At 38.7% G+C, this 13,110-nt stretch overlaps 1 protein-coding gene across 3 annotated transcripts in view; it reads right to left on the bottom strand.

Moving 5' to 3' along the window:
• Positions 1-13,110, bottom strand: part of bard1 (BRCA1 associated RING domain 1) — a 175,034-nt gene that overhangs the window by 24,354 nt on the left and 137,570 nt on the right. For all 3 annotated transcript variants that reach the window (XM_072578614.1, XM_072578615.1, XM_072578616.1), the window contains one exon: positions 5,027-5,119. In XM_072578614.1, the coding sequence (XP_072434715.1) occupies positions 5,027-5,119 (93 nt within the window). The remainder of the gene's footprint in view (positions 1-5,026; positions 5,120-13,110) is intronic.

Genomic DNA, 13,110 nt, shown 5'->3' with positions numbered 1-13,110 from the left:
CTTTACTCTCCTGATCTCTTTTTCCAGCAGCATTTTCTGCAACACATTTTATACTCCTCTGGGGCATCCACTCATCTGAGCCTTCTGGACCTAGCATAAACTTCTTTTCCCTTCTTGTCCAATCTTGTATATCCTTTGACAACCATGGTTCTCTAGACTTGTTGGCCTCACCCTTCACCCTTATGGGAACAGGTTGGTCCTGCACTCTCACTATCTCACTTTTGAATGTCTCCAACTGCTATCACGTGGATTTTCCTTCAAATAGCTGCTCCCAGTTCATTTCGGCAAGATCTTGTCTTATTTCATTAAAATCAGCTTTCACCCAATTCAGTTAGTTCCAGTCCTTAGTCTCCCGGAGGTTCATTGCATCTCCTCCAACAAAAGTATTCTATAAGTAGTGGCCAAAATTACACAGAATATCATAGACATAGTCTCACAAAAATCCTGTAAAATTGTAACAAGACTTTTTTATTCTTGTACTCCAACTCCCTTGCAATAAAGGCCAATGTCATGTTATCATAATTGTTTCCATTATCTGTATGCTAAAATGTTTTTCTTTCTTTTATAAGTACATTCAACACGCTGTGAAAATCAACATTTAGAAGTCTTTAAAAAAAATTATTCTGACTTTCTACTCTTAGGACTATTGTAAGTAATCACACATTTGCCCACAGCATTGCATAAATATAATTTTGAATTGTTGGCCACTCACTTACCATGTGTCTATCTTTTTTCAGCTTCTTTATGTTCCCCCCAAACCCTCCCCCCTCCACACACACACACTAATTCCTACCTAGTTTTGTCTTGTTGGCTAGCTTTCATACGTCACAGTTTCTTCGTCTAAGTCATTCGTCTAAATTGTACATTGCTGAGACCTCAACACTAATCCATGCTCTCTCCATCAGTCACAGCCAGCCAATTTGAAAATGCCCCAGCTATCTCTATCTACTCCCTGACTGTCAACCAAGCCACTACCCATCCTAATACCTCCAAATACACAAGGCCTTATTGTGTGCATTAAATATTTGAGTGGCATCTTATTGAATGGCTTTTGGAAATCTAAGCATTACTGGTTCTTCAAACAATTGTAATAAATTTGTGAAACAGGATTTACGTTTTATTAAACCATGTTGACTTGTTTAAATTATGCTATACTTTTCTAAGAACATTGGTAAGACTGCTATTTTCCAATGGATCTTTTACCATGACGTTACCAATTAACCTTAGCTCATTGCACAATATTAGATCTAAACTAGCATTAGCCCAAGTTGATTGGTAATCAAGAAATCTGAGTGCTCTAGGAAACGGTCATAAAAGTATTTTACAAACTCATCTTCTAGGCTATCTTGCCCATTTGATTGGTCAAGTCAAAATGAAGCTTGAAGTTTCCCAAAATCACCACATTGCTTTTGTTGCAAGCTCCAATAACTTATTACCACAAGTTCTATCCAATGGTATAACTGCTGTCTGGAGCCCTATAAATATGCCACAGGTCTTTTCTGATCTTTGCTATTCCTGCTTGCAACCCATAAAGATTTTTTTTTAAATTGTGCTAAGATTACTTCTCACAAATGTCCTCATGTTATTCTTTACTAGAAGAGATATTTAACCTCCTTTCCCATTTTGCTGTTCTTTATGAAATGTTGTGTGCCCTGGGAAAATTATTTCCCAACCTTATTCACTTTGTTCTCAGAGAACACAACGAGACTCATGATTCACAGAGCTACTCAGAGTCTCATGGAGAGGCGTCTCAACAATCCTAGCAATTTGTCTGAAGTCTTCTCAAGATTCTGTGATCCCCTTTGCACACTGCAATCCGTGGCCGTGATGCCAGCAATCTCAGCTTCCATTGTGGTCATTAAGATATTATGTGGCTGAAGCTGAGACATTAGTCATCTGACTCGGCATCGTGGTTGGGTTCACCAGTGCGCAAAGTTTGACAGTACCTCCATGCCTGAAAGGATGAGGCCCAAGTTCTGTGTAAAACCTTGTGCCAAGGTAGTGCTGGACTCTCACATTCCTTAATACTGACCACTGGCCTATTGGCAGATTTCCCATGCACCAAGCTTTTCATTTCATATCCAACAATCAAAATCTTCGTCGAAAGCCTCAATGGTTAAACTCATGTGCAACCTCTTGCAAGCTGGCACCTACTGGCCTGATTGTAGTTCATTCATGTCCACTAGCTCACTACGTGCAGACTGCACTATAACATAGCATCTAAGTTAGATGAAGTGCCAGTGTCTGAGCTTAAGGCTGCAAATGTAGAACTAACTGACAATACTGTGCCTTCTCATTACTCTCTGCCTGGTATTCTTTCATTCATGGCCAAGCTACACTTCTCAAGTACCCAACAAGGTAAAGGCACAAGAAACTTGTACATTAAAAGAGTGTGTGATATGAGAATCATATTCCCAAGTGGGATACAAAGAGGAGGACTGGGAATACCGTGAGCATAGTTATCTGCAACAGTTTCAATCCTGCTGCTGGCCATGGTCTCAGCAATAATGGGGATCAGTGCAGTCGCCTTCAAGGGGGTTAAACGTGAACCTTCCCTCCTTTTAGCTGCAGTTGACATTTTTCTTCTATTTGATTGATTCTTTCATGGGATGTGGGTGTCATTGGCAAGGACAGGACTTGCTGGCCAATTAAGAGTCAATCACATTACTATGGATACAGTCACATGTAAGCCAGACCAGGCAAATACAGCAAAATTCATTCCCTAAAATACATGAGTGGATCAGATGGGTGTTTACAACAATGATAGCTTCACAGTCTTCATTACTGAGACCGGCTTTCAATTCCAGATTTATATTCCACCAGCAACCATGGTGCAACTTAGATAGGACATTAGTCTTTGCTTGCATATTAGTTAGTTCATAGACATTACCACTACACTACCATTTCCAGTCTTGGGTTATGTGCATCTTGCATTGTTAAGAAACAGGGAGTTGTTATTGAATAGTTGGCAGTGCATAGGAAATGAGAGATGTGAATGTGCTAATGGAAGAGAGATCACAGTGAAGTGCATGATCACAAAATAGAAGGTCTAATTGATAAGAGTTTGTTGATAAACATCAATAGGGTTGTGATGATTTGAGCAATGGCTGAGATGGCTGGCAATATAGCATTTAAATTTGCATTTTCTGACAGTGATCAGTCCTCTGAGATTAATGAACTTCTTATGGCAGTGCCCAGGTCATGTGGGCTCAACCCCTGTCAGCAATCTCCATTGCAGTGTGCTGGCGCTGCCTTTTGACAGTCTGTCAGGTGGGGTGTAGAGTCATAGAGATGTACAGCACGGAAACAGATCTTTCAGTCCAACTCGTCCACGCCAACCAGATATCCCAACCCAATCTAGTCCTAGCTGTCAGCACCCGGGTCATATCCTTCCAAACCCTTCCTATTCATGTACCCATTCAGATGCCTTTTAAATGTTGCAATTGTACCAGCCTCCACCACTTCCTCTGGCAGCTCATTCCATACACGTACCACCCTCTGCGTGAAAAGGTTGCCCCTTAGGTCTCTTTTATATCTTTCCCCTCTCACCCTAAACCTATGGCCTCTAGTTCTGGACCCCCCACCTGCCATCGCCCTGTGCTGGTGGTCTGGGAGCAGGGCTGGCAGCATCAGTGGAGAGAGAAAAGAGTTAATGTTTCAAATGCAATGGATGCTCCTTCTGGCTGTAAAATTATGTTTTTTATGCTGTTTATAAAGAAGGTGGAGAACTGAGTGGAACAGATGGTGAGAGTGCCCCAGAGCAAAAGACAAAGTAAGTGCTGATAGTAGCAAAAGAGAGATTGAGATGCAAAGTAAGTGTTAATGATAGCAGAAAATGAGTCAGCTTTGCTGAGATCAAACCCATGCAAAGATAGCATGGAGGATAATCTAAATCTAAGCGGCATTTTGTAGCCTTCAGGACTTAACATTGAGTTCAATAATTTCAATAACATTCTCCTCCATTTTAATAACAGCCCTCCAAATGCTCAAAATCACTCACATGAACATACAACATAAAGATGACCAGCTACCTGCACTGGAATCAACCAGCTTAACGTTAATTGTGCATTACAACATCTGCTTATGACAATTTTCCTATTTCCACTTTCCCTGAGAACCATTGAGTAGATAGTGTAAGAACTAGACATTCTCACCTCAATAATTTATTTCATTTCGTCCCCAAGAAGCAACTTAAATATTAATGTGTGCCTCAAAGCCAGCAAAGTACTGAAAACTTTGTGGTCAGTTTTGAATTTTTTGAACAGCAGTCGATACATCTTTAAACCATACAGAACAAAATGTTGCTCTAATTCCTGATTTCTGCTGAATTGGTGCATCTCAGCAAATACAGCATTTGGGGCATAATAGCCTGCCGCAACTGCACTGGAGGGCTTAAAAAAGGAAATCAGTCAGGACTACCCAGGTTGATTGCTTTCCATTGACCACCATGAAAAGGCCTTTCTACCACTGATATTGGAAAGAACTAGAGCCACGTTACCTTTCACAGCCAAAAATTCTGCCTTGGGTTGCAAATGAAGGATGGTCAATTTGAGCAAAGCATTTAAAGGCTGCTGGCAAGCAAATAACTACATCCTGCACATGTCAGGTCAGAGAAATGAAAATGATAAGCAAATTGGATTGCATTAAAAAAAAACACTTTTTCTCTGTTCGCTATAGGAACTATCACAAACAAGGCAGATACAGGTAATATCAAATTAAAAGGTTAGAGCCTAGCCAGGTTCACGAAGCCATGAAAGCAGTGCTGAGTAAACGTCATGAGCTCAGAATTGGGTTATTGCATAGTAAATAATGGATAGCAGGTAGATGTTAAAGTCAGACTGACAGGAATAAGTAACATTTCTAAACTGCAGGTATTTTACCACTAGTACTCTTCAAATTTCATCCAATATTAAAACATCCCCACATCCAGGCATTTCTGTGTAACCTCTGGTCTTGCTACTCCATCTAACAGCTCAACACTGATGTAAATTAGGCTGCAATTATTTTAATATAATGTTCTACTTACATTCAAAATTCACAAGCCAGCAGCCAGAGATGATCCCCATCAAACACTTCATGGTAGAGAGAGCCTGGTCATTGGGAACAATAATGTGCGTCACTAAAAAGCAAAAGCAAAAGCAAAACACTTGGTTAAAAATACCTTCAAACAAACTAGAACATAACAAATCATTATCTTCCTTTCCCTGTAAACTTCAGTTTGCAGGTCAGGCTCTGATAATTCAGATAATAGGATTTGTCCATTCATAAAAGATAAAGTGAAGCAGCCATGACAACCAAGCCAAATCACATCAAGGACAAAGACTTTTAAACCACTATCTGTCATTATATTACCTAATTAAACAGTCATGTGCTGCAGAACTTCCATTTTAAAAATAGTTACTGGTCTGTACTGAGATTCTAACAAGTGTCAAAGTTCTGGGTTTAAGGGAATAAAAATGAAGTCACATCAACAAAAATATCAACTTTTCCTCCTGCTGTGTACAACCTGTGTCAGCTGCACATCACTTGATAGTTTTATTTTTGAACTAGAAGCCAGAGACCATTAGCTCTATTGTAGCACATTTGCCCATAATAATGCATCTCAAGAATAGTTTTAGTCCTATAGATTAGTGAAGCATTTGGATGAATCACTTTTCACAAACAGTAATCTGAATATTAGGCATAGTCTCAAGATTTCTATCCAGCGCATGATTAAATCAAGAGATGGAGCCACAAAATATTTAATAACATGGCTTGTTCCTTTTATAATTGGTGTAAATCTATATGTTAAATCTTCCAAATATTTGGCGTTCAATATATTCTGTAGATAATTGTGAACTTTTCTTTGTGGAAGTCAATTTTGTTACAAATAAAATCAACAGAAAAAGTTTGAATTACAATGTGTTAAATTCAGCAGTCTCCAAAGGGTGATACCCAACTATTTTAAGAATGGACTATTTTGTTGCTGTAACTTAACATGCTCAGTACCAACTATTTAAAGATGTTTGTTTAATTAACATTTTTACTTATCTCTCAAAATATCTGCATACACTCTGACTTCCTTTTCTTGATCCAAATTGTTAACATGCCAACTGACTATCAGCATAACATCTAAACAAATGACAAAAATTTGTAGTTCTAAACCTGCTTTTAGGAGTTCAGCTCATCCTGAAATTACATAATAAAGTACTTTTGAAGTGAAATCATTGTTGTAATTTATTAAATGCTGTGCTCAACAAGTCCTACAAACAACAGCATGATAACTCAACTATTTACCTACTCATTTAGGTTGGTTTAAGGGTAAATATTGGCCAGGCCACCAAAAGAAACTTCCATGCTCTTCAGGATTGTGCTGATTTGTACATTGTCCTGGGAGTTACGTCAGAGGTCCAGTTTAACGTTGTTTGTGAAAGATGATAACTCCAATGGTATAGCATTCCACCAGTAATGCACTGGAATGTGGACTTTATGCTCAAGTTTCTGGAGTGGGACTTGAACCAACAACCTTCTGACTCAGTGGCAAGATTGCCACCAGCTGTGAAGTCTGTGTTGACACAGAATCTTAACAAACAGAAGGAGTCTATTTGGTCTCTGCCGACTTTCTGCACAGCAATCCAATCTGCCACATGCCCCAATCGGTCGTGTTGGCCCTGCTCATTTATTTCCCTTAAGTGCTCAGCCAATTTCCTTTTGAAATCATTCATTGTCTCCACTTCCAACATCTGGGCTCCAAGTTATAATCACTCACTGCTTAAAAATAAGATTTTTTTCAGTTCAACCCACAACTTTTGCTCAAAACCTTAAACTTATCCATAGCCCCTTGAGTGGGGGCTAGGGTGGGGGTGGGGGAAATATACTGTTAAACTTTATTCGGACTCAATATTTTGACCAGCAATTAAATGAACTACACTAAAGTAGCATGACATTTGGGGACATTAGCCAGTTAAAGAAACTGTGCTAAGAATGCTAATAGTATCTGGTCTGACATACAAGATTATGGTTTTACAAATTGATCAAGTGCTAAAGGGTCACATGCCATTCATTGAAATCTTGGTGATTTGTTTTACAATTTGAGGCCCTGACCAATGGCAAATACAGTCTAACAAGAAAGAGGAAAAAACGTCCATTAAATAATTTACCTTAATGCCTGTTGGGTATTTTATGAGCATTTTGAATCTAACACGTGACTAATCCAAAGAATATCAATAATCAAGTTTTGGAGATTTTGTCTGAATGAGACATGGTAGAAAGGACTGACAATTCTGTCCTTTCAGAGGTGGAAGCAAACTTGGAATGGATCTGCTCACCCAATACTTGAAAAAAACGTTTTATGCTTAACGGCATAGTGATTTAATATCATGATTCATTAGAACTTTCTTAACTTTATTATAGTAGAACTTAGCAGCAAATGTGCAGCATAATACACATTTTATCACATTCACCTTGAACAAACATAAAATATTGACCTGAAAGGAAATTTCTTGACAGATTCCATCAAGTCTTAACAAATAACCTACCATTAACTTTAAAGATGAATCATGGGAATAACAGGTTGCTTCAATTAAGTTTTGCTCAATAAATAATTCCTATATCATACAGCATATAAAATGAAGAAACAGACTATCCAACACAACTGCTCCATGTTGGTTTTGATGTTCCATATCAGCGCCCACAACTCTACCTCACATAATTCTATCAGCATATCCTTCTGTACATTTTATATAGTCATGAAGGTCACTACAGTTTTGTCTTCTGCCTTCTCCTTTATGAAAGAAAGTGCTTCAGCCTGCTCAATCTTTAAGGATAATCTCAGTTCAGCCCACAAACTCACTTTCGCACTTTCATAATGCACAGCATATTTATTCTTGTAGTGCACATTTTAAAAAAATGTATTCATTCACGCGTGGGTTTCCTCTGGGTGTTCCGGTTTCCTCCCACAGTCCAAAAATGTGCAGGTTAGGTGAATTGGCCACACTAAATTGCTCCTAGTGTTAGATGAAGGGATAAATGTAGGGGAATGGGTCTGGGTGGGTTACGCTTCGGCAGGTCGGTGTGGACTTGTTGGGCCGAAAGGCCTGTTTCCACACTAAGTAATCTAATTCTGGTAGGGATGTGGGCATCGCTGGCTGGGCCAGCATTTACTGTGAACTCCTAACTACCCAGAGTGCAGTTAAATGTCAATCACATTGCTATGGGTCTTGAGTTACATGGAGGCCAGAGCAGATAAGAACGAAAGTTTCCTTCCCTAAAGGACATTAGTGAACCAGATGGGTTTTTCTGACAATCAACAATGGTTTCACAGTCACCATTAGACTCTTAATTCCAGATTTTTATTGAATTCAAATTCCATTATTTGCCATCGTGAGATTCAAATCTGGGTCCCCAGATTAACTGTCCAGTGATAATACCACTAGACTCCTCAGAAGTGAGCACAGTTTTCCAAGAGGGGTCTAATCAAAATCCTATCCAAGTTTAAGATATAATTTCTCCTTTTGAATATTAAATAAGTTTCAGTGTTTGCTTTTTTAAAAAAGTGATCATTTTAAATTACCTCACTACTTTGCAATTTGTGCAACTGCATCTTAAGATCTGTTTAGCAAAGGTCTTTTCCCTAGGGCATGGAAGTTCAAAACTAGGGGCATTTTATTTAAGGTGAAAAGAGAAAGATTTAAAAGAGAACTGCGGGCAACTTTTTCACACAGAAGGTAAACAGCGGGTGCAGTGAACTGCCAGAGGATGTGGTAGATATAGGTTCAGTTACAATGTTTAAAAAGTATTTGAATATGTACATGAATAGGAAAAGTTTACAGGGATATGGGCCAAATGGAGGCAAGTGGGACTATTTTAGTTTGGGAAACTTGATTAGCATGGACAATTTTGAACGAAGGGTCTGTTTACCTGATGTACGACTCTCATTTTCTAATATTCTCATTTTCCAAGGATACCTGGTATTCCTTAATTTTCCTGCCAGATCTAGCTAGACTGAAATTAATTTGCCAATTACATAAACATTCTGCACAAAGATTGTGAAAGAGTGCAATATTTCAGGATATGGACATCACTGGGTAAGGACTGCAATCATTGCCCACCCCTAAACACCACTGAGAAAAAACTGCGGTCCTTGTGGTGTATGAACATACAATACTCTCACGATGAGAATTTCAGGATTTTAACAGAGTAGCAGCGAAGGGATGGTGATATAATTCCAAGCCAGAATGGTGGGTGACTTGGAGGGCAACTGCAGGTTCTGGTGCACTTCTGAATCTGCAGCCCTTATTCCGATAGATGACTGAGGTTACAGATTTGGAAAGTGTGTTGAAGTAGCCTCGGTAAGTTGCTGCATGGCATCTTGTAGATTGTACATGCTACAATCGGTTTAGTGGATGGAGATTTTTTTACCCACCCACTTAACCTACCTATTTCCCTTTGTAGCCTCCCTATGTCCTCATCTCAACTTTCTTTCCTACTGATATTTGTGTTATCAAACTTAACAATCATATCTTTGGCTTCTTCATCCACGTGTAATTTATAAATTGTAAAAACGACCCAGCATTGAATCCTATAGCACATTACACATCATGCCAAACAGTTAACAAAATATTTATTCCTACTGTTTCCTATTAACTAGTCAATCTTCTATCCATGCCAACACATCATGAACTTTTAACTTCTGCATTAATCCCTTCTGTGGGACCTTATCAAATGCCAGCTTGAAATCAAAGTATAATACATCCATCAGTTCCAGTTTATACATAGCACAAGCTGGTTTATTCAATAAACTTCAATAAACTAGGTCAACATGATTTCCCTTTCACAAAACCATGCTGACTCTGCTTAATTATCTTGAATTTATTTCAGTGCCCAGCTATAAGGTCTTTAATGATGGATTTTAACATTTGCCCTTTGATAGGCTTTAAAAGTTAATTAGTTTGCACTTTCCAGCTTTCTGACTCCCTCCACTTTTGAATAAAGGAGTACATTTATAATTTTACAATCTCATAGAACATTCACCAAATTGAAGGAACTTTGTAAAGTTTAAATCATTGCGTCAACTATCTCATTAATCACTTCATTTAAGACTGTAGGACAAAGTCCATCAGGATTTAGAGATTTGTCAGTCTGCAGCCCCAATAATTTGCTCAGTATCACGTCTCTGGTGATTGTATTCTTTTCCTTCTCACCCACCCTACCTTGCTTTCCCTTCCTTCCATTTCCTGTTTTATAACAATTTCTGTTACTCGAATTCTCTACAGTGAAGAGTGGAGTGTGTGGTGCTGGAAAAGCACAGCAGGTTAGGCAGCAACCAAGGAGCAGGAGAATTGACATTTTGGGAAATTCCTGATGAAGGGCTTCTGCCCAAAACGTTGATTCTCCTGCGCCTCAGATGCTGCCTGACCTGCTGTGGTTTTTCAGCATCAGACTCTCGACTCTAATCTCCAGCGTCTGCAGTCCTCACTTTCGTCTCTACAGTAAAGACTCATGCAAAATTATCTGTTTAATTAATCTGCCATCACTTTATTGTCCATTATTAGTTCCCCAGCTCACTTTCTGTAGAATCAGTGCTCGCTTTATAAAAAACCTACAGAAACCTACCTGTTTTTATATTTCTAGCCATCTTTCTCTCACACTACCCTTTGTCCCTCCTTATTAATTAGTTATTCTTTGCTGTTAATAATTTGTTCAATATTCTGGCCTGCCACCTATCTTTGTGTAACTGTATGCTTTTTCTTCAAGTTTAATACCACTTTAATATTTTTTGTTTACCACAGCTGGTGAGTTCTCCATTTGGAATTTTTGTTTTTCTTTGGAGTTTACCTATTCTGAAATATCTCCTTAAATACTTCTGCCAATGCATCTCAAATGATCTATCCCCGAGTCTAATTGGCTAATTCACTTTTGCTGACTCTGCTCTCATGCCTTCATTTAAGTTTAATATATTAGTCTTGGGAACCTCCCTAAAGCTGTATGTAAAATTCAATATATTGTGATTGCTGCTACCTAGGGATGCCTTCTTTAATGCAGTCATTAACTAACCCCATCTTGTTGTACAATCCAAGGTTTAGTATAGGTTGCTCTCTGGTTAGTGTAATGGTGCAGGGATTTATTCCGTGCTGTTTCGTTTGTAGAGATTTTTTGCCAATGGTTACGGAATGTCTGCTTCAGAAGCAGTGGGTGAACAACTTTGAGCTCCCAGGCTGCCTTTAAAAAAAAATTAGACAAAAGAAGGATGAGTGCATGGAGTTAGGCTCACACATACCCAGGGTTCAGTTTTGCTTTCTGTTAAAGTTGGGAGCTTTTTAGAATTAGCTATTGAAGCTGCTACATACATCTCTCTGTGCTGCAGCTAAAAGTTCGAGATTTTTCTTTGTTGTTAGATTTGTTTTTTCAGTGTCCCTTTCTCCTGGACGGGAAAATCTGTGTTGCTCAATTTGCCTTTACCTAAGGGTATGTTTATGGAATGCTGCTAAATTGGAACAGTTGATGAGTAGTAGTTTAATAATATATTCTCTTGTTAAGTATTTCATTAGAGTTAAAGTTACATCAATACTTCCTTATTTTTTGGATTTTAATTGTGGTGTAAGAATAAAGTATTTTGCTTAAAGCCAAGCAGTTTGACCAAGCGAATCATATGTGGAAGACACCTTACACTTGTATTTAAATAAGATAAAAGTTAGAGTCTAGGCTTTCTCTTTGACACATTTTGAGGAGGATGTATCTGGTCCATAACATTACCTACTGAAAGTCCTGCTCAAGGAAACTATCATGTAAACATTCTATGAACTCATCCAGTCTGTAGTTGCCTTCCTAGTTTTTCCAGTCGACATGTAGCTCAACATCTTTCAAAATTATTACCGTACCTGTCTGATAAGCTCTTATTATTTTCTTTTATACTCTGACTTACCACATAGTTAATGTCATGGAGCCTGTAAAGTACTCTACAAGTGGCTTCATGACTCAATAATTTCTCATCTCTAGATTAGAGTGGTGCTGGAAAAGCACAGCAGGTCAGGCAGGAGCAGGATGCCCGGATGCTGCCTGACCTGCTGTGCTTTTCCAGCACCACTCTAAAGTAGACTTTGATCTCCAGCATCTGCAGTCCTCACTTTTGCCTAATTTCTCATCTCTACCTGACTTGCTGCTACGTCCTGATATCTTTGACTTTAGACATCCCTCTCTATTGTACGAATCCATCATTAATTAGTAGAGTGACCATTCACCATTTTTAACTTACTGACATTTCTAAGTTTCTTGTATCCTTCAATGTTCACCATCAACACTATCAGGGGGCAGGCACCTGTCAACAATCTTGGCAAAATGACTCACCCAATCCTTTGCAAGGGAATGATCTCAATGTTGATGCTGGTTGTTTCCAGGACTTGAACTTTGCAAAAGGGTCCTACAAACATACCTTGAAGATACTGCAGAGTCAGAACTGGAAGAAGCACTCTAGAAAGAGTGCATGTGATTGGCACAGAACCCATAATTCAGTGCCACACAGAAAGGAGCTGAGGACTATAGCATTGTAGATATTTGAGATTAGGTTGTACTGAGGAGATAATCACTACACAATTGTTGATGAAGTCTGCAAACATGTTGATTGCTTTTGAAAGCCTACTGTCCACTTTCATTTCAGTGATATCAAACAAGATGATACTCCTTCAATAGGTAAACTGCTTTGATGACTCCAGCTCAATTGCCTCAATTACAATGCTTGTGGTCTATATATTTTCTTGGGGTTCAGGTCGATGCAAGACTTCAGTTTTATTTTAACTAACTTTCAGTCTGAAGAATTATGCCACCTCAAAAAAACATGCAGTTATGCTTTGCAGGTCTGACCAGCTTTGGGCAGGAGAGTGCAGTTATTAGTAAAAATAATTTCATAGCTTCATAAATAATTTTCATTTGTTTTTTTTAAGATTTTGAAGAAACCCATGATGTAAAAGACTACACCAGAATAGAATTGTACATAACCTTCCTCCTTAAAGTCTGCCATTGCTTGCAGCAGCATTATGCTGAACATAATGATAAGGCAGGTCAGGGCAGACACACATCTTTGTGACATACCAGTGGAGATTCAGAAGGGACTTGAGAGGCCACTGTTATGCTCGA

This window comes from Chiloscyllium punctatum, chromosome 10 (assembly GCF_047496795.1).
Source record: "Chiloscyllium punctatum isolate Juve2018m chromosome 10, sChiPun1.3, whole genome shotgun sequence".
Lineage (NCBI taxonomy): Eukaryota > Metazoa > Chordata > Chondrichthyes > Orectolobiformes > Hemiscylliidae > Chiloscyllium > Chiloscyllium punctatum.
Note: the sequence above shows the minus strand (reverse complement) of the source record. Positions and strands in the feature narration are given on the sequence as shown.